The sequence below is a fragment of the Lycium ferocissimum genome, chromosome 9 (genome assembly GCF_029784015.1).
Source record: "Lycium ferocissimum isolate CSIRO_LF1 chromosome 9, AGI_CSIRO_Lferr_CH_V1, whole genome shotgun sequence".
Lineage (NCBI taxonomy): Eukaryota > Viridiplantae > Streptophyta > Magnoliopsida > Solanales > Solanaceae > Lycium > Lycium ferocissimum.
The window spans coordinates 49,656,148-49,684,124 of record NC_081350.1 but is presented as its reverse complement, the minus strand read 5'-3'; the positions used below and the strand labels follow the sequence as shown (position 1 = coordinate 49,684,124).

The following is a 27,977-nucleotide window of genomic DNA, read 5'->3' as shown; positions in this document are numbered from 1 at the left end:
AATAGGTATTTGAGCTCAAGTTCCTCCTAATATTGGGCCAACAAGCTAGTGTTGTGGGACTATTCTTGAAAGAACAACAACAACAATATACTCAGTATAATCTCACCAGTGGGGTCTGAGGAGGGTAGAGTGTACGCAAGACCTTATCCCTATTTTGGGAGGTAGAGAGGCTGTTTCTGTTAGACTCTCAGCTCGAAAAACAAAGCAGGTCAAAAAGGAAAAAAGGAACAGTAACAACAACAAAACAGATAGCAACAAAAATCAAAGAATAAGAAACTACACGAGAAATACTACGACGACTAGTTAGGAAAGAAACGCGAGACAGTTCTATTCTTGAAAGAAAGTTCCTTCTTTTCTTTTTTTTCCTCAAAATATTTTAGGGTTTTCTTGTACACAATTAATTGGTCCCGTAAGGGCCGCCTCGTCTATCAAAACAGAAATGAATTTAAGCTTTATATGCATCGACAGTTTCATGAGTTTTTTACACAATTAAAGCAGTTTAATTTCTTATAACAGGTTACTCAATCTAAATGATGACATCGTATGTTGTTCATTATTTTCTCTGATTGTGTAAAATAAATAAAGTTTCACTGAACTTTTATGTAACATACAAAGTTTTCAACAATTTGCACAGTTTCAAGTAAAAGTTGTTACAAAACTATAATTACATTTCTGTGTGAGCCACATGATTAATTATAATAGACTTTACAAGAAAATGGGGAATAACAGATAAACGGGCCGGTATGCGTATGACGAGATAAAATTGGGGTTTTTAGAAGACTCTAAAGCTTGGGAAGCTTGATAATGACTCAATTGAACCTCTCTAAGGAAATAATTAAGAATATGATCTAATTAATTATAAGATTTAAGTTATATATTGTGACACGGTAAAGAATCAAATTATTTTACACTACCATCGTGATGATTCTTCATAATATTAGTGTAATTTAACATGTTATAACAAGTTAGCTATCATATTAGTGACACGATCTAACTTAAAACCTTAATTATAAATGGATACTGCAAACAAAATATCAATCTAGCGATAAGCATTATAATAAACCCCGTAGTTCATTTTAGAAGAATTAATAAATAAAAATGTAATATAAAAACAACAATGAAGATACATAAATTAATCTAAACATATAATCTTCATGGCTGGTGGATGAGAACTTCAATGAAGAGGAGACGCTGTCACGATTTTTAAAAATAATGTAGAACGTTTTAGTACCAGTTATATTTAATCCACTATTAATTAAGTACTGTTTAATTAAGCATGGAATAATTTTATTATACTGTGTGTGTTACTTTAGACAAAAGACAATAGAGAGCTGAAAGATGGGTTCTTAATTCTTATTGTTCACATTCGTTGTGCAGAATTTTGTCCTAAAACACAATATTAAATGTCAAAAAAAAAAAAAAAAGTGAATTGTCTTGTAGGGAGGCTAGATTCATTCAACCAAAGCGTAACTGATTTATTAATTAACATTACTAGTACTTACTAACATTATGATTTCAATTGTTATAATTGGGTAAGTTGGCTTTGGACAATTTGTTTCTTGCTTTAAGACAAGGTACAACGAATCAAGTGTCGTAAATGTCGGAGAACATTCGGATGTTCTTTGAACTTACATGTTATCAGTGTCTTTCACTGCACTTCATCACGTACTTTTTTTTTTTTTTATTTAACAAAAAGGATTTAAACAAATATTGAACCTGGACAAGTTTATGGAAACAAACTACTCCCTTATTAAAGTTCGATGGGTATATACCCTTTCATGCATGTAGCAAATCTAAATCAAACTTCGTTCGGTGCAGTATTCGTTATGGACCCCACATCTTACGTAATCAATACATTGCAAGTATCATCGGACAACCAAACTTTGTCAAAATTTCATTCTTGAATTCACTCTAATGTTCATTATGGACTATTAACACTCTTGTCAAGAACAAAAGAAGCGACAACGAGAAAACTAACATAGGATGAATTGACCAATATAAAATATTCAAGACAATAGATGGATGACCATCCAGTGCACCCACCACACTAAAACAAATCTGAACCATTAGTTATTGCCATTGATGAAAAGCTCGCAAAATATTAAACATAAAAACGATAGTTCAAATTATCCTTATTGAATTCTAAAATAGAAATTAGCTAAGCCAAGACTAAAGAGAACCCTTTAAAAAACTTGGTTTGGTAAGGAAAGCGAGAGCTACGTAACAATATAACCAAACTTATGAACATAAAAAAAGACTCAACACAAATCGCGAGACCTGGCGACGACGAAAACTATCAAAACATTTTTAATGGAGCTTTTGTGTGTGTGTATAGGTCAATTAGGGATTTACTTATCAAGGTGTGAAAGTGAACTGATGAGTGATTGGTAAATCATAATTTATAACAAAATTTATTTTGGTATTCGATATTTCCCGAATTACCGAACGGTATAATTATAAATACCGAATACCGATACCGCTTTTATACTTTTAAAAACCGAACCGAAAACCGAAATACAAATATCGAAATACAATTAATCAAAAACAAACTACTCCCTTATTAATTGATGGGTCCCTTGATGCATGTAGCAAATCTACAGTAGTGTTATGGACCCCACATCTTACATAATTTTCCACATGTGTCAAAATCAGTGTAGTAGTTGGACAGTCAGACAGTGATGGACTAAGGCTCCGTTTGGACATGGTTTGAAACCATGATTTGAAATTTGATTTCAAATTATATTTGGACATACAATTTGAATATTTTAAGTTGTATTTTCTCTTATAAATATAAAAACTCCACAAATTGTGAAAACTATCAAAACATTTTTAATTCTTATACAATCTTACCAAATAAGCAAATCATAATTTATAACAAAATTAGTACACTACAACTTTTCTAAAAAATGCAATATCTTAATCAAACTTTACTTCACAAACGAAATTTAACATGAATAGTAATGTAACTATTATTAAATATAATCTTCCCATAAATTAAAGGTTATAGACAAAAATAAAGGTTAAAAAGTTAATGAGATTGGTAAATGATTGATGGGGTAATTGTTAAAAATATTTACCAACTCATGGGTCTTTTTTTACAAAATATAAACTTATGGGTTAAATTTTATATTTAAAAAAGTTGAAACTATGGTTTCAAACCCCAAACCATGCTTTTTGGACTGAAAACGTACGTCCAAACGCTGGTTTGAAACCATGATTTGAAAATTGATGGCCAAACGCGTACTAAGGAAAAAAGGGAAAGAGCCACAAACATAAAAGTGCTTCTAGAGGGACAGAACAGTTGCACCTTTTTTTTTTGGATAAGTAATTAATATTGTATTTCTTCTATAAACTAAGAAAGAATTAATTGATTACAGTAAATAGTGAAAAAACATAAAATGTCATCTTGGAATATATTCTTTTGAAATGAAAAATGCCAAAATTTGAAAATGAAGCATGTTACGCGAATGTTGAATATCAGGAGCGGGCAACTTAAATGACCCATGTTTGGGGCGTTGGAACAAAAGTGACCATCAAAAACAAAAAGTAACAATAGTACCAATTTGTGCGCAATAGGGATTAGTTTTATTTTTCTCATACTTTAAATAATTTTAAAGTGTTAAAATTCACATTTTTTTTATACTTTGACTAAAGATTAGTCATGTCTTAAAATTTCAGTATATTAATATTTTATATAGAACTTGATATCTTTTTCTACGAACAATAATGTAGGCTCAATACATTAAGTATACCGAAACGTTTGGATTGTCATTTTAGGGGTTGTAAAGTGCCCCGAAGTAAGTTTTGTTTGGAAACTTATTATTGTTAGGTTTAAGTGTTTTATTTTATAAGGTTTTGATTTAAGCGTTTTATTATTTAGTCAAGACATTACTTTATTTCTAATATGTCGAGATTTTTTTCATAATTAATTTAAGACTTCGCATGAGTTATTAATAAACGATAATAAAGACTAAAATAACTAATTATCATTAAAAAATAATACCCAAAAAAATATAATATTAACACATGATATAATTTTATATTAATATTATTAATATTATATATTTTATAATACCAAAAAAAATATAATGTTAACATAATTTGTTAATATAAAATATATAATATTATGTTTATATAGAATATATAATATTAACATATATAATATTAATAATATTAACATAAAAAGACTAACAAATAATCTCCAGCGAGAGGAAGATGAAAATGTCTAATATAATTTAACAGTGACATCCTTCCCAACCCATTTTTTTTCTCATTCGATGTCCGATACCCGCATTGGAGCCCGACTAATCTGGATTAGCTTCGCGTAGGGCTCATTCAGGGGAAGCGTTCCCTACCAAGGATTTTTTCATACTCAAAACTCAAACCTAGAACCTATGATTAAGCGAGGAGTAGCCCATCCGCTGCACCACATCATTTGATGATATCCTATACACCCAACCATTCAACACTAGTGTAGCATGTTGTAAATCAAATACTAGAAAACTCAACTAAAAGGATGTTATGATAGAAAATGAATACAGGCCTTGTAATTTTTATGGTATACGTTATTGCTTTATTCTGAGATGAGAGTCTATCGGAAATAGCCTCTCTATCTCAAAGGTAAGGATAAGGTTTCGTACACTCTACTCTCCCAAATCCCACTTGTGGAATTGCACTGAGTATGTTATTGTTATTGTTGTTGTAATTTTTATGATATACGTGGCTAGTATCTATTGGAGTGTATATTAGATGTTACTGGAGTTTATCCCATCCCTGCATCGTCTTTCTTCACTCTGTGCTGTTTCAGTTTTTCTTTTGGTTAAATTACTGAACCGACATGAAATATCTCCTCTTCTAATTTCTTATTTTCATTTCTATTTCTTACTAGGAAGCTTTTGCTAAATCTTCTACTCTCTCTGTCCCAATTTATGTGATATACTTTTCGGTTTAGTCTGTCTAAAAAGGAATTATACATTTATATATTTAGAAATAATTTAACTTGAAACTTCTCTTTTTACCCTTAATGAAATGATTTACAACCACACAAATATCTATAACTTGTTTTAAACCACAAGGTTTGAAAATCTTTCTTTTTTTCTTAGTTTCGTGCCTAATCAAACTATATCACATCTTTAGCTTGAAAAGAAGCTGAAGTTTTTAGGCAACTTGCCTGTGTAAACACCTCAACGAACTCATGTGGACACTCCTCAGCCCGAGGTAATTGAGACGGATGGAGTACTAGAAATCACTTTATTATGAAGACAGTTGGGTGTGCGAACAAAGTATTACATTGGCAACCGAAAAGAAAAAAAGTTACTTATAAGGTGTTGGATATTCTTAATGGCATGAGGCCTTTTGGGAAAACCATGCGGGCTTAGCCCAAAATGGAAAATATCACACCATGTTAAGAGTACCTTTGGACTGTTTAGCCCAACAACTGGTATCACAGTCAATAGTTTGGCGGGACGAGTATGAAGATGGCAGAGTGTGGCGTGGGTTCCAAGTTAGTGCCTTTGCCCGTCTATGGGCCGGTTTACGACAATTACCTATAGCCTTAAAGACGCATACACAACCTTTAGGCTTCGGTGACCATAAATACTCTGACGATGTGAGTGACACACAAACATGTTGAATCTCTTGATCAAACACGTGAGTTTTGGAATTCTAAATTAGTTTAAGCTTTGCTCTTTCAAATTTCAACATATTAAGGAGTTAGGTTGCTTATGGCTGGGTCTTGTCGACTACCGTGTGAAGCCCATTTCTCATTCAGGAAATGACGCGGGGTGTCTCCAAAAGTGTTCCGTCTTGAATTTTTATTCCCGCTTAATAAATTCTAAAAAATAACCTTAACTTGAAAAAATACGCTAGGAAGAACTTCTGTTGCTTATCAGACATAAGTTGTAGCTTTTGTCTATAAGACAGAATTTGTAGTCAATTGAGCAGGTTCACTATCTTGAATATCACGAATTTGTGCTTTATAGGCAAAAGCTAGAACTTATGGCTGATGAGTAGTAAAAGTTTTGCCTCTGTTGCCAATCAGGCATAAGTTCTACCTTTTGCCCGTAAGACAAACCTTGTAGTCAATTAAGCAAATTCACTTTGTTGAAATATCCTGAACTTCTGCCTTATATGTAAAATTAATTTATGTTCACAACTTATGCCAGATGGGCAACATAAATCTAAACGGAGGGAATACAAATGAAAGGCACATAAATCTAAACGGAAGGAATACAAATGAAAGGACGAAGAAATTAATTAAAGCCTAAAATTTAGCAAAATCCATGATATCTGGGTCTCGGACAAAGGAGTTCATGTTCGTTTCGTGCAAATCCACTTGCACTGCAATGCCAGTCTCACCTTCTGTGTCATACAACCAAAAGATTTGACTATGCCTTGAGCCAAAGTGCATTAAACTTGGTCTTCCCCAACCAAAATCAGCTTTCTGCATGGGAAACCTGCACAAACTTGAGCATGTAAAACTCACAACTTCGCTATTGCCTCCCCATTCTGATCCAGCATAACTATCGTTGTATAAGTTGACAACCACAGAAACTATCTCATCTGGAGTAGCATTGACACAGTTACTAGTAGTCTCTTGAACTGAGTCTCTTATCAGTTTTACAATGTGATGCAACGACTCCATCTTTGTCTCGTCATCATGTTCAAATCTTATAGGAATTTCAATGATAAAATTTCCAAAAGAGTTCGTAGCATAAGGAAAAGCTGCAACCTTACCGCGCAAGTTAAATGGAAAGGCCATTATAGACCGTTTCAAATGCGGATTTCCAGCTCCAGCTGCACGGATTAGAGACCTCCATAGAAGTGTTGTTATCATCTCAACTCGTGAAGGTTTGAAACTCAAAGCTTCCGTATCAAATTTCTTTCTGAGCTTGGATATTGCAGCTTCGTCGAATACAAATTTCCTTGCAATCAACTTAGATTTTGTACGTTTGCCTTCGTCAACAGGAGGCTCAAGAATGGCGGTTAAATCTTGGGCTGGGAAAAGAGTTCCCAAATTGAAGCTCATGAAATTAATCTCCTTACAAGGAGTCCCAAATTTGCACACTTTGAACCATTCGTAGATGAATGTGGAAGCCGTGAACCCGTCCATAGCAGGATGTGCAGTGCTAATAGATAGAGCTAGGCCACCACATTCGAACGTTGTGACTTGCACAACCATAAGTGGTGTGACGAATATGTTCGTGTCGTTCACTTCCATAATGCCATGAGGCCAAAATGGTAATGCTAGGTCAAGGTCTTTGTGTGCTCGTTCGAGGAAATCGTCAAGATGACAATTGACCGTTGCTTTTATGTAAGTTACACCTTGGTCGAGACACAGAACTGAGGATTCATCTTCTGTGAATCGACCAGCTAAAGGGTAAACATGGGTTAAAACCCTCGACAAGGATTCTTCGAACTCTTCATTTTTCGAGTTTTTATTACAATGAGGATAGAAAAGAACAAGAGGCAGGTGTGCTTTATCAGCCACTTGATCAAAGAAAGATAACTTGTAATCTTGAAGGTGGTCCGGCGTTGGTGATGATGGTTTTATGAGGCTTTTGGACAAGATTTTAACTTGCATTTGATCCTTCATGTTTGATGTACTCAAGTTGTGGCACAATGAAGGCACTTCACTAATATAACTGAGAAGGTTATGCTTTCACTTTATATAGGGATAATTCTGCTAATTTTTAAAGCAGGTGGATGTCGTGTAAGTAAATGCACCACCAGGACAAGTTATTCTGTCTTTTTGGAGACAGAATTTTGAGCATTTGGCTCCTCTCCGTTACGCTTTCTCTACATTTGCTCAAGTACATACTTAGATATTTGACACTTGTCTATTTTAGATTTTAAAGGCTTAAATTAAAGGGCAAAGGTGCAAATATACGCTTCAACTTTGTGATTTAGAGCAGATATACCCCTCGTTACAAAGTTGGTGTATACATGCCCCTGCCGTTACAAAATGGTGCAAATATACCCCTTCCGTTACAAAATGGTGCAAATAAAAAAGGGTATATTTGCACCACTTTGTAACGGCAGGGGTGTATTTGCATCATTTTAACGTGACGGATATATACACCACTTTTATAACGAGGATATATACTAACTAAATGTCGCAAAGTTGAGGGCTATATTTGCACCTTTGCCCCAAAATTAAATTAACTTGAGCAAACAATATTAAGTACAGTTAACGTTTACTTTGGGAAATTACTCTCCAAAAAAATCTGAACTTCCACAAATTTAGGAATCCATTAATATCATTATATTCAATCATACTTTTTATCATTATATTCAATCACATTTTTTACATCCAGATATAATATTCATCTCAATAAAAAAGATTATTTTGTAGGTAAAGAGTAGTTAGTTATATACTTATTTGCCTTTTAACCAAAAAATTATATTATCACCTACAATTTTCTTTCTTGCAATCTATCTCTGTAATTTAAAATTACCGCGTGGTTATTTCAGAGGCATTTACTAATTTTAGATGTTTAATTTACCAAAAAATATTTTGAATGTAAATAACAAATGATAGGTGGAAGCAGAATAATCAAAATCGTTTATATAGAGGAGAGGAAGAGAAGTTGATACGTTTAGCTAATATTGGGTGCATAGTTCAATCTCATTAAATAATATTATATTTTGAATATAAACGACATAAAATGAAAGAACTTATAATAAATAAATAAAATAAAAGCTAACGGTTTCCAAAATTCGAGGGGTTAGGAATTTTCTTACCAAAGTTAGGAGTTCATTCCTTCAAAAAAAAGAAAAAAAAAGAAAAAGAAAGAGAAATGTGCTCTTTTTCTAGCCTAAATATTGTTATTGACCAAATAACACGATTGCAAGAACAAAGAGAAATATTACAGTAACATTAGGATTCGGGGTTTTTCATAATTTCCTGTTTCTAATGTTATTTATATATAAAAAAGTTTTAGAATTTTAGCCTAAATATTTTAATATAATAAGATTTTTAACGGGAGCGTAGTGCTATAAAACATTTTTGAATAAATAAGTCACAAAAGGGTAAAGTTGGAATATTTTACTACTATTTAAGACTAGTTTGGCTTAAAAAAATTAAAATAAGGAAGGCCAGTGTAATATCTAACAAAGGAAGTGGAGTAAGCTAAGTGTTATGAAGGCAACTGTGGAGGAAGGTTTCTGAAATTATCCCGTTCTTCTTTTTAAAAGCGGAATAAATTCAGCCCCTTGAATTTATCAATATATTTCATTCAAGATCAGACACTCGAATTATAGTTTGTCCCAATTGAATCATAAAGTCTTTCTAGTAGATACTTTTGACTCAAATTGTAAATAAGCTTCTGTGCGGATTTTCAAGCTTTCATTACGTAGATAAATTAACAATTTAAAGTATGTCATATTCTTTAATTATAAGTTCATATTAACCTCAATTAGAAGAAAGCTTGAGGTTGTACTGTTTATTGAGGCATGTGTACTTCCCCGTCCCAATTTGTATGACACTCTTTTTCCTTTAGTTATTTCAAAAAAAAAAAAAAAAAAAAAAAAAAATAGAAGAAGACATATTTCTATGTTTAATAGTAATAATTTAATTTCAAACTTCTATCTTACCCTTAATGAGAGGATGTATCTAAGGCTTATTTTACGCCACAAGCTTTAAAAGTCTTTCCCAAGCTTTAAAAGTCTTTCTTTTTATCTTAAACTATGTGTTCTATCAAACAACTTCACATAAATTGGGACAATGGAAGTATAATTTAAAGAAGTGATATATTTTATGTAGTTAACTTATCAATGTAATTGGAAATTAAGAGTACACACAGAAAGCTTTTCCAAAATTTAAATTGGAAGTATCTAATAGAAACAGTTTATCATAAGTTCAAGTGTTCAATTAAAATAGACTATAATTTGAATTTCTTAAACAAAAAATAAAATAAAAAATATACAGACAAATTTAAAAGGCAAATAAAATTTCTTATGACAGCCCCTTAAACTTGCCACCAAATTCCATTTGGACACTCAAATTATTGCGTGTTCTAATTGAGCACTTGAACACATAATAAAACGTTCCTATTAGATACTTTCGGTTCAAATTTTAGAAAAAAAAAATTATGCGCGTTCTCAAATGCCCATCACGAAGATAAATTAACCACTTAAAATATGTCACCTTCTTTAATTATAAGCATTCGCCTCAATAAGTCATAAAACCTCAAGCGTTTTTTAATTGCGGCTGATGTGTATAATAAAGGAAAGGACATATTTTATACGATTAATTTAATTACCTAATAGACACTTGAGAACACTTACAAAAGTTGTTCAAATAGTGACTGTCAATGGAGTAAGCATCTTACAAATATGATACAAGACCTTTGACATATATCCTATTCCTATCACGTAAACAGTCTTATAGCCATACATGCATAAATGAGGAACCCTCCAGAATATTGAAATGTCATATAATAGCCTTTGTGTTATAAAATAAATACTATAAAGTAAGTACACCAAAGACAAATATATATAGAAAGACTGAATGTGTATATCATCTTATACAAATGAGCCACTATTTATAGGAGGAAAAGTTACTTGATGGCCAAGTAACTAACTTGGTCACCAAGCTAACAAATAAACTTGGTTATCAAGTTGACTTTGCCTCCAAGTTAATGGACAAATATATTATAATATTTACAGCACTCCCCCTTGGATGTTTATTAATAGATGATGTGCCTCGTTAAAATCTTATTAGGAAAAATCCTGTGGGAAAAAATCCTAAAGAAGGAAAAAGAATACGCATATCTAGTAATACGCTTTGAGAGTTGCCTCATTAAAAACCTTACCAGGAAAACCCAATGGGACAAAACCTTGGTTAAGGAAAAAAAAGTACAACGCGTATTTTTACTCCCCCTGATGAATACCCTATTTAAAGGGGATCATGTTTACACGGAAAATCGTTACAATTGAATTTGCATACATGGTCAAGATACGTGGATCAATATGACCGAATAATGAGATAATATGCAAAATTAAGCAAGATAATTATAAAGAAAGCTAAAGGAATTTAAAGCAATAGCACTCGAGCCTTAGAGAAGCTTTTGAGCTAAGTCTCCCAAGCGAACAATCAGATCTTTGCTTAGTTGAACAAAAGAAATTAGGAACTAAGAGAAAAATAAGCAAGGTAATTCTTGTATATATTTTCAGATGATTCTTATAATGAGATGAGCACATCTCTTTATACTAGAGCTATAGGGTGCATGATCTACAAATCATGCCCTCTTCATTACCAATATTAATGCCAAAGATAATAAAAGGTAATACAGAGACTTAATGCTATGACAATGAAAGGCAATAATGTACATTTAAGACCAGAGAAAGACTTGGGGTTTCTTGTAGCGGTTGCATATTGAATGACGTTTGACCGGTGAGTTGGCATGCTTCTCCGGACCTTTGTAATTTCTGTCTCCGGTAGCAGCTGCCAAGTTACTCCTCCGGAGCGTCGCTATGCTTTCCCAGAGCCCTTCCCTTGCTGACTCAAATCTGACATGTCACCATCGTCACGTGTCATCCTTTGATACGTTCACTTAGTGTCGACGGATTTTACCCTATACAGATAGTCTCCCCACTTTCTGGTTACTCGCTCAGATGTGACCGGAAAGTGGAAGATTTTTTCCTTCTTGTCGGAAAGTCATGTAATCACCCTCCCGCCTGCCCCATTAAAAATTTTGCTGGAAAAATTCAACTGCGACAAAAACCGGGGGAAGGGAAAAAGAGTGCAGGACTTAGGGATTCAGATGATAGCTCCGTGTCACGACCCGACTAGGGGCCGTGACAGAAGTACCAAATACTTGTACCGAGCACCCTTACCTATCGTTTTACATACCACTTTGCTTTTAACCAAGTCGTATGAACGGTGCTTTTTTTTTCTTTCAAACTAAACATTAACATCAGCAGCATCACTATAAACATAGACCAGTTAGCTTTGCTATCACGTTATACAACAGCATTATGATGCCAAAATACCGCATATTTAACTGTACATAACTGACTATATATATACGTCTACGAGCCTCTGAACATAATACACTTATACACGAGAAAGGGCCGAAATCTTGTCGTGCCGAAAATATGCACGATGAAGTACCACGAAAATAAGGCCCGGAACAAGCTGGAGCGTCAAGTAAATCGGTGGTAGAGCTCCTAAAGATCAAGTCCGCTGTCTGGCGACTGCCGCGGCATGAACGCAGCGTCCACAAGAAGGGACGTCGGTACGAATAATGTCTTGAGTATGTAAGGCATAAATGATAACATAGTAAGGGAATATAGAATACAAGTCATAACGAGAATGAGATATACGAGTTTATCCTAGTACGAAGTAACACATACATGTGTATGCACGTATACGATGCATAAACGATACATTTTAGTAAACGGTACATTTTTGTAAACGGTACATTTCGATGAAACATTTGATGTACATTTCGATAAACGGTACATTTTCGATGGTACATTTCGATATCTCTTTCTTACCTTTACGGACGGGTACATCGGCTCTCCCACCCCCCTCCCCAACGGTGACCCCGATGTATCACATTATATGTATAAGTTATATACCACATAAACGATCGCCGCGTACGCTCTTCCCATAAATCCCGCGTCCGGAGCATCCGCGTCCGGGATGATGAGCCAGTGAATCGAGTGGACACGATTTGCCCCCCGTTCCCCACGTATATATTTGCACATAACGGTATGCACATATACGTGTATCATAGAACGAAGTCACCAATGAAAAGTGTCGTTATATAAAAAAAACATCAAATAGGGTCATAAAATATAGTTTCGTTAATCTAGAACCTTTATAGCAGTCATCCCATATAATAGAGTTGAAACATTAAGAGGTCGTTTTAACGAGTTCCATATTTTCATTTGTATAGCGAATATACCGTCAATGTAGCTATCGTAGACGTTTACCCTTTCTCAACCCCATTGTTATCATCATAGGATCATGATGTATGTTCTTTCTTAGCATTACCGTCGTAGAAATATTCTCATTAAAATAGTTACAACACTTATCATTTAATAATCAAGGCATTAAAGAAAATTCGGGAACCGTGGGCCCACCTCGAGTCAAATGAGGTGGCGTAGACAACTTACATATAACACGTGTCATGACGTTACTATGAAGGTTTTTGGGGTAATCGGGTCTCATTCTTGCAAGTTCTAGGATGTTTAGACATTGTCTTCACAATTCATGCACTTTTAGTTCAATCTTACTGAGTGAATAGTAACTATTTTCGATTGCGGATTTACGGAGTTAGGAAGGTCCCGAGGCGCGAAATCGAGCCTATGCATCTAAGACATGCCAAGAAAGGAAGGAAGACCTTACATACCTCTTGGCTTCTTTAGCTATTCCGAATTACGTCGCAATCTCGTCAAAATCACGCAAATTGGTCATGTTTACCAAAGCTCTTATTAGGGTTCTTAGAATTGGAATCTTAAGGAAACACTTAGCTACCGAAATTTCGGCAGCACTTCCCCTGCAAATATACCATCCTCAACATTCAACATAGCCAAATTCTCAACAATCCACAATCCGGGAATTCAAACCCGGCCAAACTAGTAACATAATTCAACAATCATACTAGCAATTCACATATTCCATTCAAGATACATAATCTCAATTTACTACTTCCTTCAAAACCTTCCGACTTCAATGAAAATAATAACAACCTCATAATCTACATTCCAACAACACCGTACTATTCATATTGTCTTTCATGCATACAAGAACATAATATTCAATTTAAATACCTCAATCACAAGCTTCCAACTTCTAGAACTTCACAAGATTGTTATGCATTCATTGGCGATTTAGTATCCGCAACGCAACGACAACCAAAACACTAAATAAAATTGACTCATCTTTTCCATACTACACCGCAACTACACGACCATACATATAACATACAACCCACGGCCAACACCTTCATATGCATATTCTTCATGAATTCTCATAATATCTATCCTTTACATCAACAACCAACACACAACATACACATAACACACACACACATCCACGGTTTGACCTTGCCATGCACGGCCACACACAAACACTTCCATAACATATGAATTTCATCCATTTTTCTATGCCACAACATGCATAAGCACTCATAACATATAAAAGAAGAATTAAACCTTACCTTTCCTTGGATTCTTCACTTAACAAGAACTCCCAACTTGTATGAATATGAGCTTTTCTTGCCCAAATGAATACTCCACCTTGTTGTGCACCCTTTACTTAGTAGGAAATGATTTTTGAAGAATTTTTGCAATTTTTTTTCTTGGAAATTTCCTTATGGCCGAAAGGCCTTGCTTCTTTTCTCCTTCTTTTTGTTCTTGTTTTTCCTTGAAATTTCTAGAAAATTATGGAGCAAGGGTGACTTGGTCATCCATTTATTGACCAAATTTTATTCAAAATGGGCTTGGACCCTATACTTGGCCGGTTGGGCCTTCCAATTTTTCAAAAAAAATTCTTTCAAGCCCACTTTGTATTCTTGGCAAATTCTTGTAATTCATGAAACATTTTCCAATTTCCAATTTTACCCTTCGTCTTCTTCCATATTTTCACGAGTCGTATTGCGAATTTCCCTTTGTGTCCTTGACCTTCCTCACTAATTCCACTTCTAATTCTTTTCATAAGCAACTCATATGCCTAACAAAATAAAATGTGGCCTTGTTTATCGTCTTCCCGCGATTGTCTCGAATTATCCAATTGCATAAAATGCGGGATATAACATTTCCCCTCTAGTATAACACTACCATTCTGTCACAATGGTCCAAAATACACTGCCACTCAGGGCTACAACATCATAACCCACAGTATGGCCATACACAACCAAAAGCATTAAAAGTAGAGTATTGCATTGCATACCTTGGGTAACAGCGTTTCATCTTGAACCTCTTTTGGGAGCCATCATTTTAGTCCCCTAGCACGCACTATCTATAACATTCCCTTTGAATAGTTGAAAAAGAGTTTTCTTTTTAGTAATGACTCTGGGTGCAATACTTCTCCGATTCCTCAGAAATATCCTTTCAAGAGATATAAGTGAGTCACTTTCATAATATGACCCGGAGTATCATGACCACACTATTCTTGCTTACCCCTTACTCCTCTTTTTAAGTACCCATTTGGTTTCATTTGTGACATGTAAATACTTGCAAATTGCATAACCGTTCTTGCGTGATTCGTGTACATACATACCTATACATATACATATATCCATATCTGTATCCATATTCATATCTGTATTCGTATACATATTCATGTCCATATTCATATCCATGGCATACCCGACCTTGAAGGTTTGGTGGTTTCGCATACCCGACCATGACAAGGCTCGGTGTCATACATACCAAAACTCCTTTTCTTATCTGTAGTAACTTATCTCGTCATACTCTTTTCTTTCTTTTATTTGTCCCTTGATTATCACATCTTATGTCCTACTATAGAAAACTTTAGGTCCCTTCTTAATTGTCACTTATAAATAGCAATATCATTAACAACGACTCTACCGTTAGTGCCCTTGCCTCTATTCTAGTATAGCATCGCTATCTTTTACAATATCCCTTGAGTTATTTGCTCTTAATGTCACTTTGTTCAAGGCCTTCACGAATGATTTACAGTACAGTTTCAGATACCCGCTCAATTCTTGTTCATTTATTCACTAGCTATTGGACTCCTTTCTGCATAACTCTCACTTTTCGTTTTAGAGTCTATATCTATCACATCTTAAGATTCATCGTTTCAATCTGTATACTAGTATTTTCCTCACTCGCTTCCCCCTTTTAAGGTCTTACTTCTACCATTATATAATCCGTTTCCTCACTTTCAAATCTTGAATTCATATATCCTTTTCCTCAATTCCCTCGTTATACCGCCTCATATTCATGTCATTTCCCATACTTTATAGCCGCAGTAATTCATGTGTGAAATCTTAACATACTCATTTCGCAGTTTTTGTAATCAAGTAATACAACCGACATCGCAATCCAAACAAGAATGTATTTTACTTAGCTCATCTGGTATTTATGAGTCAATGTCTACATCCGCTCCAATTAACAATTTTTGTCCCATAGGGATGCTCACAATAGTAGTATATCTAGTTATCCATAAAATCCATGCAATGTCACTTGCCCTCTTCTTCGGTGCTCAAAGTTCACTTGTAACGTCGTCCTTCCCTTTTCTTCCCATCTCAAGTTATTCCTCTCTTTCCTATAATCGACTTATAGTAACCGTAAATGCATTTTCCCTTAAACCCGCCATTTTTGTTTTCAAGGATTTAAGTCTCATGCGCCACTAATACTCCTTATGCCTCATACTCTTTTACTCTTGTGTTGCACTCAACATTGATTCCGAAACCAATCATAATCATGTCGTATTTGTCATTGCTGATAGCCCTGCTTTATCGCTTTATCGTCGTTCGGTAAACTCACAACTCATGGCCACCTTTTTCTTTTCAACTCATTACTTCATATACTTTACTCGTTCCAACTTGGTATAGGATATTCGTAGGAGATGCATCTTCCTTTAATCATAACACGACTACTTCTTAAGCGCCCGTACTTTACGGCGCATTTCCTTCTCTTTCTATTCCCATTCTTATTCCTTTACATTCCTTCCTCTTCAATTTATCTTATTTCCTCCCATTTTATAATCAATCCTTTATTCTTCGCACGAGGAACCCTATTCTTAACTTAGTACCGCTTTGTCCTTTAGAATATACTACCTTTGTACAATCCATTCTTCGCTTCCAAAACTTATTCTATTCATTCTGATCATCCCCTCTCATCATTATTGTGTTGATCATTTTCCTAACAATCGTCCTATTTCGTTATTCATCTTTCTGTAGTCTTGGTCTTTTACATCCAGCTAAAGGTATCACTCATGCTCTCAATTATACAAATCACAAACTACTACTACTTTGCCGTATCACATTTCTCTGATTCCCTTTTTCAAGTTTGCTAGCTATCATTTCTGTCATTGGGAAACCTCTATGCTGGATTTTTCTAACAAGGTCTTATAAGCCTTCTTATTCTTGCCCCATGGCTCGCTTCTTTGGTTTCACACTTGCATTCATTCTTTATTCATATAGAACATGTCACATCTTTAGTTGTTTCCTCACTATACTTTACTTACCACGTATTACGAGTTCACCTTACGCTCTCATTACATCTTGATCATAATCAACGCTATAGAGTGCCACTTCTTTACCTTGTTCGCAAGCCTGCTCGTAAAATAGAATAAACCTTGCGAAGTAAGCATACTCAACCTGTTACTCTTTCTAATCAGCTCTATTACACTCACCTTATGAGTTATCTTATCCAGGTACCCACATTTGTTATACCCCTTCGTACTTCATACCCCTGTCCCAATCATGTTGTTACTCTATTTTGCTAATAAACTTGTCGTATCTTACTTGTGCTTACCCATCCGATTAATACTCCTGTATCACACTCTATTGGAGTTACTGTCACGACCCAATCGGAGGGCCGCGATGGGCACCCGGTGCTATCCCACCCGGACACCTCTTGACATACTTTCACATCACATCTAGGTGAGCCACATAGTCAAATAATGCTTTTCATTCATCATCATTCTAATCTCATTGGGCAACAACACATCCAGATCATCATTAACACTATGCCCATATAATTGTACATAAGCCGACAAGGCTATCAAAATAATATCCCAAAATATAGGCCGACAGGGCCAAACATATCTAACCATATACACATGCCTACGAGCCTCTAAGAAGGGTACGTCATATCATAACATATGGGCGGGACAGGACCCCGCCGTGCCCATGAATATGTACACAAAAGAATCTATACCAAAAGTTGTAGCTCCGAATGAAATGGAGCTCTGCTATGTAGTCCCTGAGAAAATACGGTATGGATTAAGTCGTCTCCCCGGCCACTCGCGGGCATGACGCGGCGTCCACAAACAAAAGAACGTCGGTATGAAGAATGTACTGAGTATGTAAAGCATGATCAATACCAATATGAAAGCATAATAGATAACATATAAAATAGCATAAGATGGGAAATAATAGCATCATCACCATAGCACTTACTTGCTTTCCATAGGGACATTCCATTTCTATTGCGTACTCGTGTACATACATCCATATCCGTACTCATCTACCTTTCGTATCCATTTTCGTATTCGTATTCATATTTCCCTTCATACTCGTATTCATATCGTTTACATCTCATATACATTGCATATACATAGCCTTTACATAACACTTACATATACTTAGCATATTCGTACTCATAATGATGTCATATACATAGCATTTATATAGCATACCCGACCACGTAGGTTCGGTGTTTCACATAGCTGGCCCTACCAAGGCTCAGGGTCATACCTGGCCCTACCAAGGCTCAGGGTTATTCGTACCCAACTGCGCAGGTGCGCGCGCGCATCATCATATATAGATATATACATATACATATTCACTATATTCTACCCGGCCATATAAGCTCGGGGTTCACATTAGCCACTCATGGGCAAATATACATATAAGCTCATAATCATCTTTAGTCTTTTACTATCGTCATTCATTACATTCTATCCTTAAGAAACTTAGTACAATCATATCGTTTGAGCATCATAAGCTTAGTAGCTTCTAAAGATAGGATCATTGGAGAATATCGTAGGCTCATAGAGGAATATATATATATATTTGGCCAAAGAACCATGCCTTATGAAAGAAGGGTTAGCCTTACATACCTTTCCGTTCAACTATTCTATCACTTGCTCGTGCTTCTTCAATGCTCACGTTTCTACCTTCATTAAAGCGCATTCGATAGCTTAGAATTCATGACTAAATCTAGAGAAAATCGGACGGCATCTCCTTTATTTATACAACTTCCTTCATATCATATATCAACTCCCAAAAATCAATAATAATATCCACAATATCGTCACACTAGCCTTTATTCAACTACATTATCCTTACTTTTCAATTCACTCTCAATCATCCACCTTCATGGTCATATCACATCATTACGTTCATTCACATACAATGTCGATTCCATACTCTCAATATCATTTATAACATGATCATATTCATAATGTATCAAGAATCATGACTCACTCCAAACATTTACTCAAAAGTGATACTATTCACACATTTATGACCCATTTCCTATTCCTTATATAATCCAAGCGTTTCAACTTTCAAATACTTTAAATAAAATGGAGATGTCATGAAACTTACCTTAGATGGTGTAGGATTGAACCTTGGGTGCAAATACCTCACTTGAGCAAAACCCTAGTTTTTCCCCCACTTGGATTCCTTGTTTTTGATGAACTTTAATGGGTTTTCTTACTTTGATTCACTTGGTTTGAGGATAAGTGTTATACCTCGCATTTTGTGCGTATTCGGAAAAATCGGGAACAAGTCGGAATGGTAGGAATTAAGGTCCTAATTGGATTCTACTTAGTGTGCATGGGATGTTTAAGGAAATATTGACGCGGAAATATTAGGAGAGGCTAAGGGCGGAAAGAGAAATTTGCAAAATGGGTTATGAAAATAATGCGGAAGACTTGGGGCAAAATGGTAATATCGAGAAAAGTCGAGGGGCAAAATGGGAATTTCACATAAGGGTTCAAGAATATTCCTAAAAGGGGCCAATTTGTAAATCCCAAAAGTTATGGGCCAAAGCTTGTTGAAGAAGACATTAGTCTTCTTTCAATTTAATTTGTGGAAAAATCAAGAAAATGGAAGAAAAATCTAGAGAGGGGCATGTGCCCCTCACATGCATGCAAGTAAGATGAATATATATATAAGAGGGAAGGGTAGTCATCTTTTATTAAGAAAGAAAGAACAACAAAAGAAGAGAGGAGGAGAGGAGAGAGCTCACGGCCAAGAGAGTGAAAAAGAGCTATGGGAAATCTTGCTTCCAAAATTATTTTCTTGTGGTTTCCATACTAATTCATGGTCCCTTTACAACTTGGTGCACTTGGTTTGGAAGAATAAGCATTGGTTTCCTCAATTCAACCCTTGAGGAAGTGAGGAAGTTTGGAGAAAAAGGTAAGATTTCATTCCATTTACTTATGTTATGAAGGTTGGTTTGTGTTGTGGAATATGTAAATGAGTAGAATATATGGAAACATGCAAGTGTAACCGTGTAAGTATGTGTGTGTGTGTGTGCCGAAAATCATGTTGATGGAGAGGGATGACAAAACTTTATTTGTTATGTTAATTGTGTAGTTGTGATTATGATGGAATTTATATTGGAAATGAAAGATGGATGAATTTGATGGAATATGGAAATGTAGGAGTGGCCGTGAGGTATGGAAAATTAAAATGGAAGTGAATTAAGTTTGTTTAATATGTTAGTTATGTTATTGTGATTCTTGCAATGTAAATGGAAGTAAAATGATGAAAGTTAGCATTGAAATGGAATGTAGAGAATTATGTCGTATTAATGTGATTTTATGATATTAAGATAATGAAGTTGTTAAGGTGTGAATTTTGATGATTGTTGATGAATTTGGAAGATGGAAATATGTTATGAATATGTTTGTCGAAGAATGGAAGTTTTGGACGAGTTATGGTTTCGGTGGAAAATTTGTGTATTTTGCGAATAATGTGTGAAATCATATGAAATGTCTCCAAATGATGTTGGGATGATCTTGGTAAGTAAATGAGTATGTAAACATTAATGTTGGTCTGAAATGTGAAGTAGTTTGGAAGTGTGGCCTTATGTCGAAAGAAGACTATTTGTGATTAGTATGTGATTCTTGTTGTGAATTAATGTTGTTGGTTGGTTGTTGTCGACAATTAAGCCGAGTTAAATTCTCGGGGCGGCATATTTATAGGGGAAGTGCTGCCGAAATTTCGGTAGCCAAATAGAAGCCAAAAATTGAAATGTCAACTTGCATGAATAGTAACTGGTAAAGGTGACCATTTGCAGATTTTCGACGAAACGGGATTTGATTTTTGGCAATCGTGAAGAGCAGGAAAGGTATGTAAAGCTAACCCTATTCTTTCTTTGGCACGTCCTAGATGTACTAGGTTTGAATTCGGACCTCGGGGACAACTCGACTCTTCGGAATCCGCATCCAAAAATTTGCCCTTTTCTTGCAATAGAATTGAATTAGTTAGGTTGTACATGACTAGGAAGTAACCTAAACCTTCCCAACTTTTGTAAACAAAACCCGATTACCTTAAAACCCTCATAAGTGATATTATGAAGCTTAACATATGTAAATTACGTCCGCCACCTCAATTGACCGAGGTGGGCCCACTATTTCCGATTTTACCCTTCTGTGTTTATGACTTGTTTTCGAGTAGCTTTAAAGGAAACATTTTAACTACTCCTCTATTTATTACTTAAAATTTGTTTTAACTATTCCGTTAAGTTCCATGATGTATTCTGATATGTATCACAAATCCGAACGTTTTGTTCCGACATAACCCTCCGTGATGTCCGAAAGGTACGTACTATGACTCCGTCCGATTTCATTGATTTGATTTGTCATCTGATATGCCTCATCGAGTCTCTGGAAATATATATGTTATTTTTATTGCATTAGTTTCTCACTACTCCACTCGTGGATGCCTCGAATGTTTCCCCCACCGAGCCCGGGCCAGATATGTTCTCAAGCGCTTTCTCTCGCATTGTTCGCCGTGCCTCGATGTGAGGGGGCAGGTATGACATGTACATGGGTCCGAAGTATGATGTGCCATGTACATATACTCTGATATCTGATTATGTTATGTGATGTGGCCACTTGGTATGTTATGATGTGTTCGGAGATATTCCCTACTCTGAAGTATGATGTGTTTTGGCGCGGGACAGAAGGGAGCGCCTCTGTTCTGTTCACCGAGTCCCATAGCGGGGCCGGCTTTGCATATGTTTTCTGCATGCATTACTTATGATTTCTGATACGCATTTTGATTACTTCTGCATCTTATTTGTCTTCTGTACATTCTGTTCCGATTTTAGTCTTATTTATTACGGCTCTCGCTTTTACATATTCGGACATGTTCCGCATCGACCCCTTTCTTCGGGGGCTGCGTTTCGTGCCACGCAGGTACAGACGTTTGATTTGCTGATTTGCCCGCCTAGGTTTTCTGCACAGCTGTGGAAGTGCTCCTTTGTCCGGAGCCCGTATTTTGGTATAAAAATTTTCTGTTGCATTTGTATATATTCATTCTGGGGTACGACGGGGCCCTGTCCCGTCATATGATTACGTTTTGTTCTGTAGAGGTCTGTAGACATGTGGTGTGGGTTCTGTATATGTTTCGCGAGAGTTGCGTACGTTTAGGGTTATCTATGTTTTGTGACGGCCTTATCGGCCTTCGTGCGGTATGCCCACTTATCCTTGTTAAATTATTATTTCTGTTCGGCTTTAATATTTTGCTAATTTAGGTTAAGGTACGTACGAGTGCCCAACTAGGGCACGTGTCGCGGCCTACGGAGTTGGGTCGTGACAATAAGAACCTTTGATTTCCCTTGGATTCTTGTTCATGAAATATATATGATGCCCTAGAGACTTTTGAGAGAAGTGGGAAAGTGTTGGAATGAAATAATGAAGTTGGAATCACATTTATGGACTTGTAACATTTCAGCCCGTCGGGACTTCCACGGTCCGTGGAACATGGTGCTGTCCATGGAACTAGTCGTGGTTCATGACCAGCCAGCCACCATCTCTGCTGGCAGTTCCACGGACCCTTCCACGATCCGTGGAACATTCTATGGTCCGTGGAACATGGTCGTGGAACTCACAGTTTCATCGAAGTTGTTCTCGTTGCCTCGTTTGATCTCCAATCCTTATGGAACCTTCTTAGCACTTGTTTATCACTTCATTAACAATCTAAGGGGCGTTATAACTCTTCCCCATAACATCATTAAGTCATAATTAACTAGCTACTTGTAAATCCTTCTGATACTTATTGTGTACATTGCCTTCTCTTGGCAACTTTTCTCGTCTAACATCGAATGTCTTTCGAGTCTTATTAGAATCATCAAATGTTATTTCTTACTTGTGGAAACACCATATACTTTGTGCTCTTCATTAGCCTATTCACTTGTGCATCAACCGGAAAATATTCTGAGGTGTAACATTCTTCCCCCCCCCCCCCCCTAGAACATTCGTCCTCGAATGTTAGGCACTTGGGAATTCTACGAAAATTTTGCCAGAGTTTCCCCTATAATATGGCACTACCATCCGTCACAAAGAACCTGATAATAACAATGCCTCACAAGGCCACAACATAATAGTAATAGAATTTGGCCACACATGACCCAAATGCATAAAAGGAAACATACATACCTTATGATCTTGATATCTCATCTTGGCCCTCTTCCGGGGGCTGAAATAAGTGCGGATATTTGGATTTCATGATTTCTTCCGCTTCCCATGTCATCTCTTCTCGATTATTATTTCTCCATAAAATCTTAACTGAGGCCACTTCCTTGTTTCTAAGCCTCCGTACTTGCCTATCTAATATGGCAATGGGTATTTCTTCATAAGTTAACTTTTCTGTCACTTGAATATCATTTACTGGTGTCACACCCCGATCTTGATCAGGGTGTGATGGGCACCCGACCCCGTGACCGGAGCCGAGCGAACCCGCTGATCCTTACTACGTAAAATTTTTTTTTTGAAAACCTTTAAAACAAGTAAACATAAATAGATGACTGAAATACTCTTTTGTTGCTTTTAAGTCAAATAAAACATGTAACTGTATATAACTCGTGTCATGATACAATCTGACTCCTAACCCACGACTCGTCCGCAAAGTCTCTAACGTAATCGTAAATCCCGCACGTGTGCTATGACTCGACTACACCTGGCCAAATGGAGCTTGCCAATTTCGCCGAACATCTTCTATCCCTGTTTCTATCCGTCCGGGTGTACCGCGTGGTGAACGTTGTACCCGAAGAAGAGGGGTCGGTACATTTAGCAATGTACGAGTATGTAAGACATGAATAGTAATAACATAGTAAAAGTTTGTACATATGAGATAGATCATGTGTAAGACGGTAACTTGTGGCAGAGTAATAACTATATGGAAGCATAGACAACACACGGTATAGAGGAGCAACCCGTACGTGTGAGTGCCACTCGTATGGAGTCCATGCACGCTTAGCTTTTCTTTTTCTTATTCCCCGAGCACGTGTTTCTTGTTTTTGTACATAGAAAACGTATGCTTTTCGTAAAAACGGTACTTTTACTTACGATAGCGTACGCCGAATTCATCGGCTCTCCCACCCCCCTCCCCAACAAAGGTCCCAAATATATCACGCGTATATATATATATATATGTATCACAACGTACGCCGCGTACGGCTCTCCCATAAATCCCGCGTCCGGCATCCCGCGTCCGGATGATAAGCCACGAATCGTGGACACAGTTCCCCTCCCCATTCCCCACAAATACAAGCAGTATACAAATACATTCATCAATATAAAATATTATATACATTATCATATAAACAATTAAACAAGCATGCATGGGAGCCCAAGGAAAAGCTATAACGCTATCGGAGTGACGTAAGGTCGGTAACCTCCGATTTTATTATGAATTAACCATGGGCGCTTTATCTCACCTTGAAGGAATGACTAATATAAGGCGAGACTATTAGTGGAGGGCAATATCATGAGAAAGTATAAAGTATAACATAGGATCATAGTGGCATCGTTCGTGTACTTAGAATCTTTAAAGGAAAACACTATTCATGAGTAGAGCCGAGGATTCAAGAAATAGTTTAACGTTCTCATCTCGGCACTGGAATCATAGACTTGGAACCTTTAATCGTAGAATCATCATTTTTTTTTTCCATCATAGAGTCATAGTCGTCGTCTTAGTCATTAAGGCTTGCAATATTGTAAAACTTAGTTTTTGGAGAAAAACGAATATTTTGGGAAAACATTTGTAAACTTTTAGGAAGGAAAATCATGTTTTGGAATCGAGGGATTAGTTAAAACAACTATGGTTTAGTAGTTAAAATAATAACCAAAAACTTTTCTTAACTATAGAATGAAAATAAATCAATGGGGACAATAGGAAAGAATTCGAATAGTGGGCCCACCTCGAGTCAAATGAGGCGGCATATCAAATTTACGTATATTACAATTCATGGCGTCACTTGGGAGGGTCTTAGGGTGATCGAGTCCTATTTGTGTAAGTTCGGATGTCCAAGAAGTTTTTCCAACATTTTATGCAAGTTCTAATTCAATTCTACCGAACGAATAGTAACTATTTTCAATCTTAGATTCCGAGAAAAGGAATGGTCCCTGGACACGTAGTCGACTTAGTACGTCTAAGACATGCCATAGAAAGAAGGGTGAAGCCTTACATACCTCTTCCCGCTCCTTCTGCTACTCCAAATCCAAGTTGCAAATCCACCAAAATCTACAAATTGGTCATGTTTACCAAACCTTAGTTGGGCATTTATAAGTTGATTCTTTAAAATAACACTTTGTTCCATTGAAATTTTGGCAAAGATTTCCCCTGTAAATACACCGTCCCGAGAATATGGCTCGGCCCAATTCAACAATAACAACCCGAGAATGGAACTCGGCCACAATACCAACAACAATGCCAACAATTCAATTCAATTAGATTCCATTCAATTCATATAACTTTCAAACGATTCTATCAATATACTACTTCATCCACTACTTTACAATTTCAACAAAAGCAATAACAACTTAATTCTTTCTTCCGAATTCACATACTTCGTCAACAATTCCATACGTTCACATTATCATTTCCATTAATACAAGAAACTATGTTAAATCACATAACGTTCCAAATCAGTCCGCTACACTTACTCCTTCAATTTAAATCGTCAAACACTCATTTTCATCATAGAATCTACACTATAATCAACCAAGAACACTAAATCAATTTAATTCGTTCTTCCTTCACCACTAACCATGCTCACGGCTACAACATCAACATCCTCATTTCATGCTTCTCATCCATTTCAATACATTACAACATGTTCCAACGTCCATAACACAACAATTCAAATATGCTAAATAAAGTAGTTCTTCACTCCCTATATACATCACATACACACGGCCACTATTCCATCATACATGTTTTCATGTTTTTTTTTTTTCATCCATTTCCATCTACTACAACATTCACAATCACCATAAAACATGTAAAGAATATTGAATCATACCTTCTCCCTTCATATCCTTCTTCGGCTAAGCTTCTCTCATGACTTCAACGAACGATTTTCTCGCTCCAACAACTACTCCATGTCGTAGAGGATACTCTAATTAGTAGAGAATAATTTTTGAAGAAAAATTTCCAAGGTTTCTTAATGGACTTGCCTTGGCCGAATGGCCTAGAGACTTTTTCTCCTTCTTTTCTTCTTTCTTGTCTCTTAAAATTCTCTAGAGTTTTTCATGAAAATTATGACTAATGAGTCATATATATATATCATCCTCCACTTCTACTTATTTATGTTTAGGCCCCTCAATTTTGGTCACATATTCCCTTTCTTCCCTTTCTAGACTTTTCCTCCTTTTTCTTGATTTTTCTTTTCTTTTTCTTACTTGGTCAAAGATGACCAAGTGTCTTCTTTTGCACACTTTGGCCCTTCAAGAATTTTTCTGAACCTTGTGAAGTTACCATTTTACCCCTCGACTTTTCTCAATATTACCATTTTGTCCCTAACCTTCCGCATTATTTCCACGGCCCATTTTCCGAATTCCTCTTCTTGCCCTTAGCCTTTCTCAATATTTTCCATACTACCATTGTCCACAGTTAATATTCCTAACAACTCGCACCCTAAAATTATTTTAGGACATAGCCTTGTCCTTAACTTCTCGCCATGGTCTCGCAACATCCGAACGTACGAAGTGCGGGCTATAACAACTGGGATGATCCTAGTAGGATCTCCAACACATTTATGAAGCATCGAGATATGGAAAACAGGATGAACTGACTCCAAATCAGGAGGTAGATCTAATTCGTAAGCCACTTTGCCTACTTTGCGCACAATTCATAAGGTCCAATGTACCGGGGACTTAACTTCCCCTTTCTGCCAAATCTCATAACGCCCTTCATTGGCGACACTTTCAAAAATACCCAATCTTTAACTTGAAACTCTAAGTCCCTTCGACGATTATCTCGCATAGGACTTTTGATGACTTTGGGCTGCTAACAACCGATCTTGTATGAGCATAACTTTCTCTGTGGCTTGTTGGACCAAGTCCGGCCCTATCAATTTAGCCTCTCCTATTTCAAACCACCCAATTGGGGATCTACACTTTTGCCCATATAAAGCTTCATACGGTGCCATTTGAATGCTAGAATGATAACTATTATTGTAAGCAAATTCAATGAGTGGCAAATGATCATCCCAATTACCTCCAAAATCTAACATACATGCCCGTAACATATCCTCAAGAGTCTGAATAGTACGTTCAGCTTGTCCATCGTCCGTGGATGAAATGCCGTGCTAAGGCTCACATGAGTCCCCAAACCCTCTTGGAAGGACTTTAAAATTAGCCGTGAACCGGGTACCGATCGGAGATAATAGATACGGGAACACCATGGAGTCGCACTATCTCTTTAACATAGAGCTTTGCATAATCTTCTGCTTCATACGTCGTTCTGACTGGTAAGAAATGAGCTGACTTAGTGAGTCTATCCACAATCACCCAATGAGCCAAGAACGGGGTAAACCTGTAATAAAGTCCATGTTAATTACTTCCCACTTCCAAGTTGGGATTTCTATAGCTTGCAACAATCCACCCGGCTTTTGGTGCTCGATTTTCACTTGTTGACAATTGGGACATTGAGCTACGAATTCCGCTATATCTTTCTTCATCCTATTCCACCAATACATGGACTTAAGATCATTATACATTTTCGTTGCTCCGGGGTGGATAGAATAACGGGAACAATGAGCTTCTCTCAATATTTGGTGGCGTAAACCTGCCACATTAGGAACACATA

The 27,977-nt window shown here is 36.3% G+C and overlaps 1 protein-coding gene across 1 annotated transcript; it reads right to left on the bottom strand.

The window, feature by feature from the left end:
• Nucleotides 1-6,213: 6,213 nt before the first annotated feature.
• On the bottom strand, nucleotides 6,214-7,610 carry LOC132029341 (acetyl-CoA-benzylalcohol acetyltransferase-like). Its single transcript, XM_059418642.1, has one exon. The coding sequence runs from the start codon at nucleotides 7,592-7,594 to the stop codon at nucleotides 6,263-6,265; it is 1,332 nt and encodes a 443-aa protein (XP_059274625.1). The 5' UTR covers nucleotides 7,595-7,610; the 3' UTR covers nucleotides 6,214-6,262.
• Nucleotides 7,611-27,977: the final 20,367 nt, after the last annotated feature.

What these genes read in the sequence shown, in the direction of transcription:
- LOC132029341 (XM_059418642.1), bottom strand. Translation starts at nt 7,594, where the DNA reads ATGAAGGATCAAATGCAAGTTAAAATCTTGTCCAAAAGCCTCATAAAA.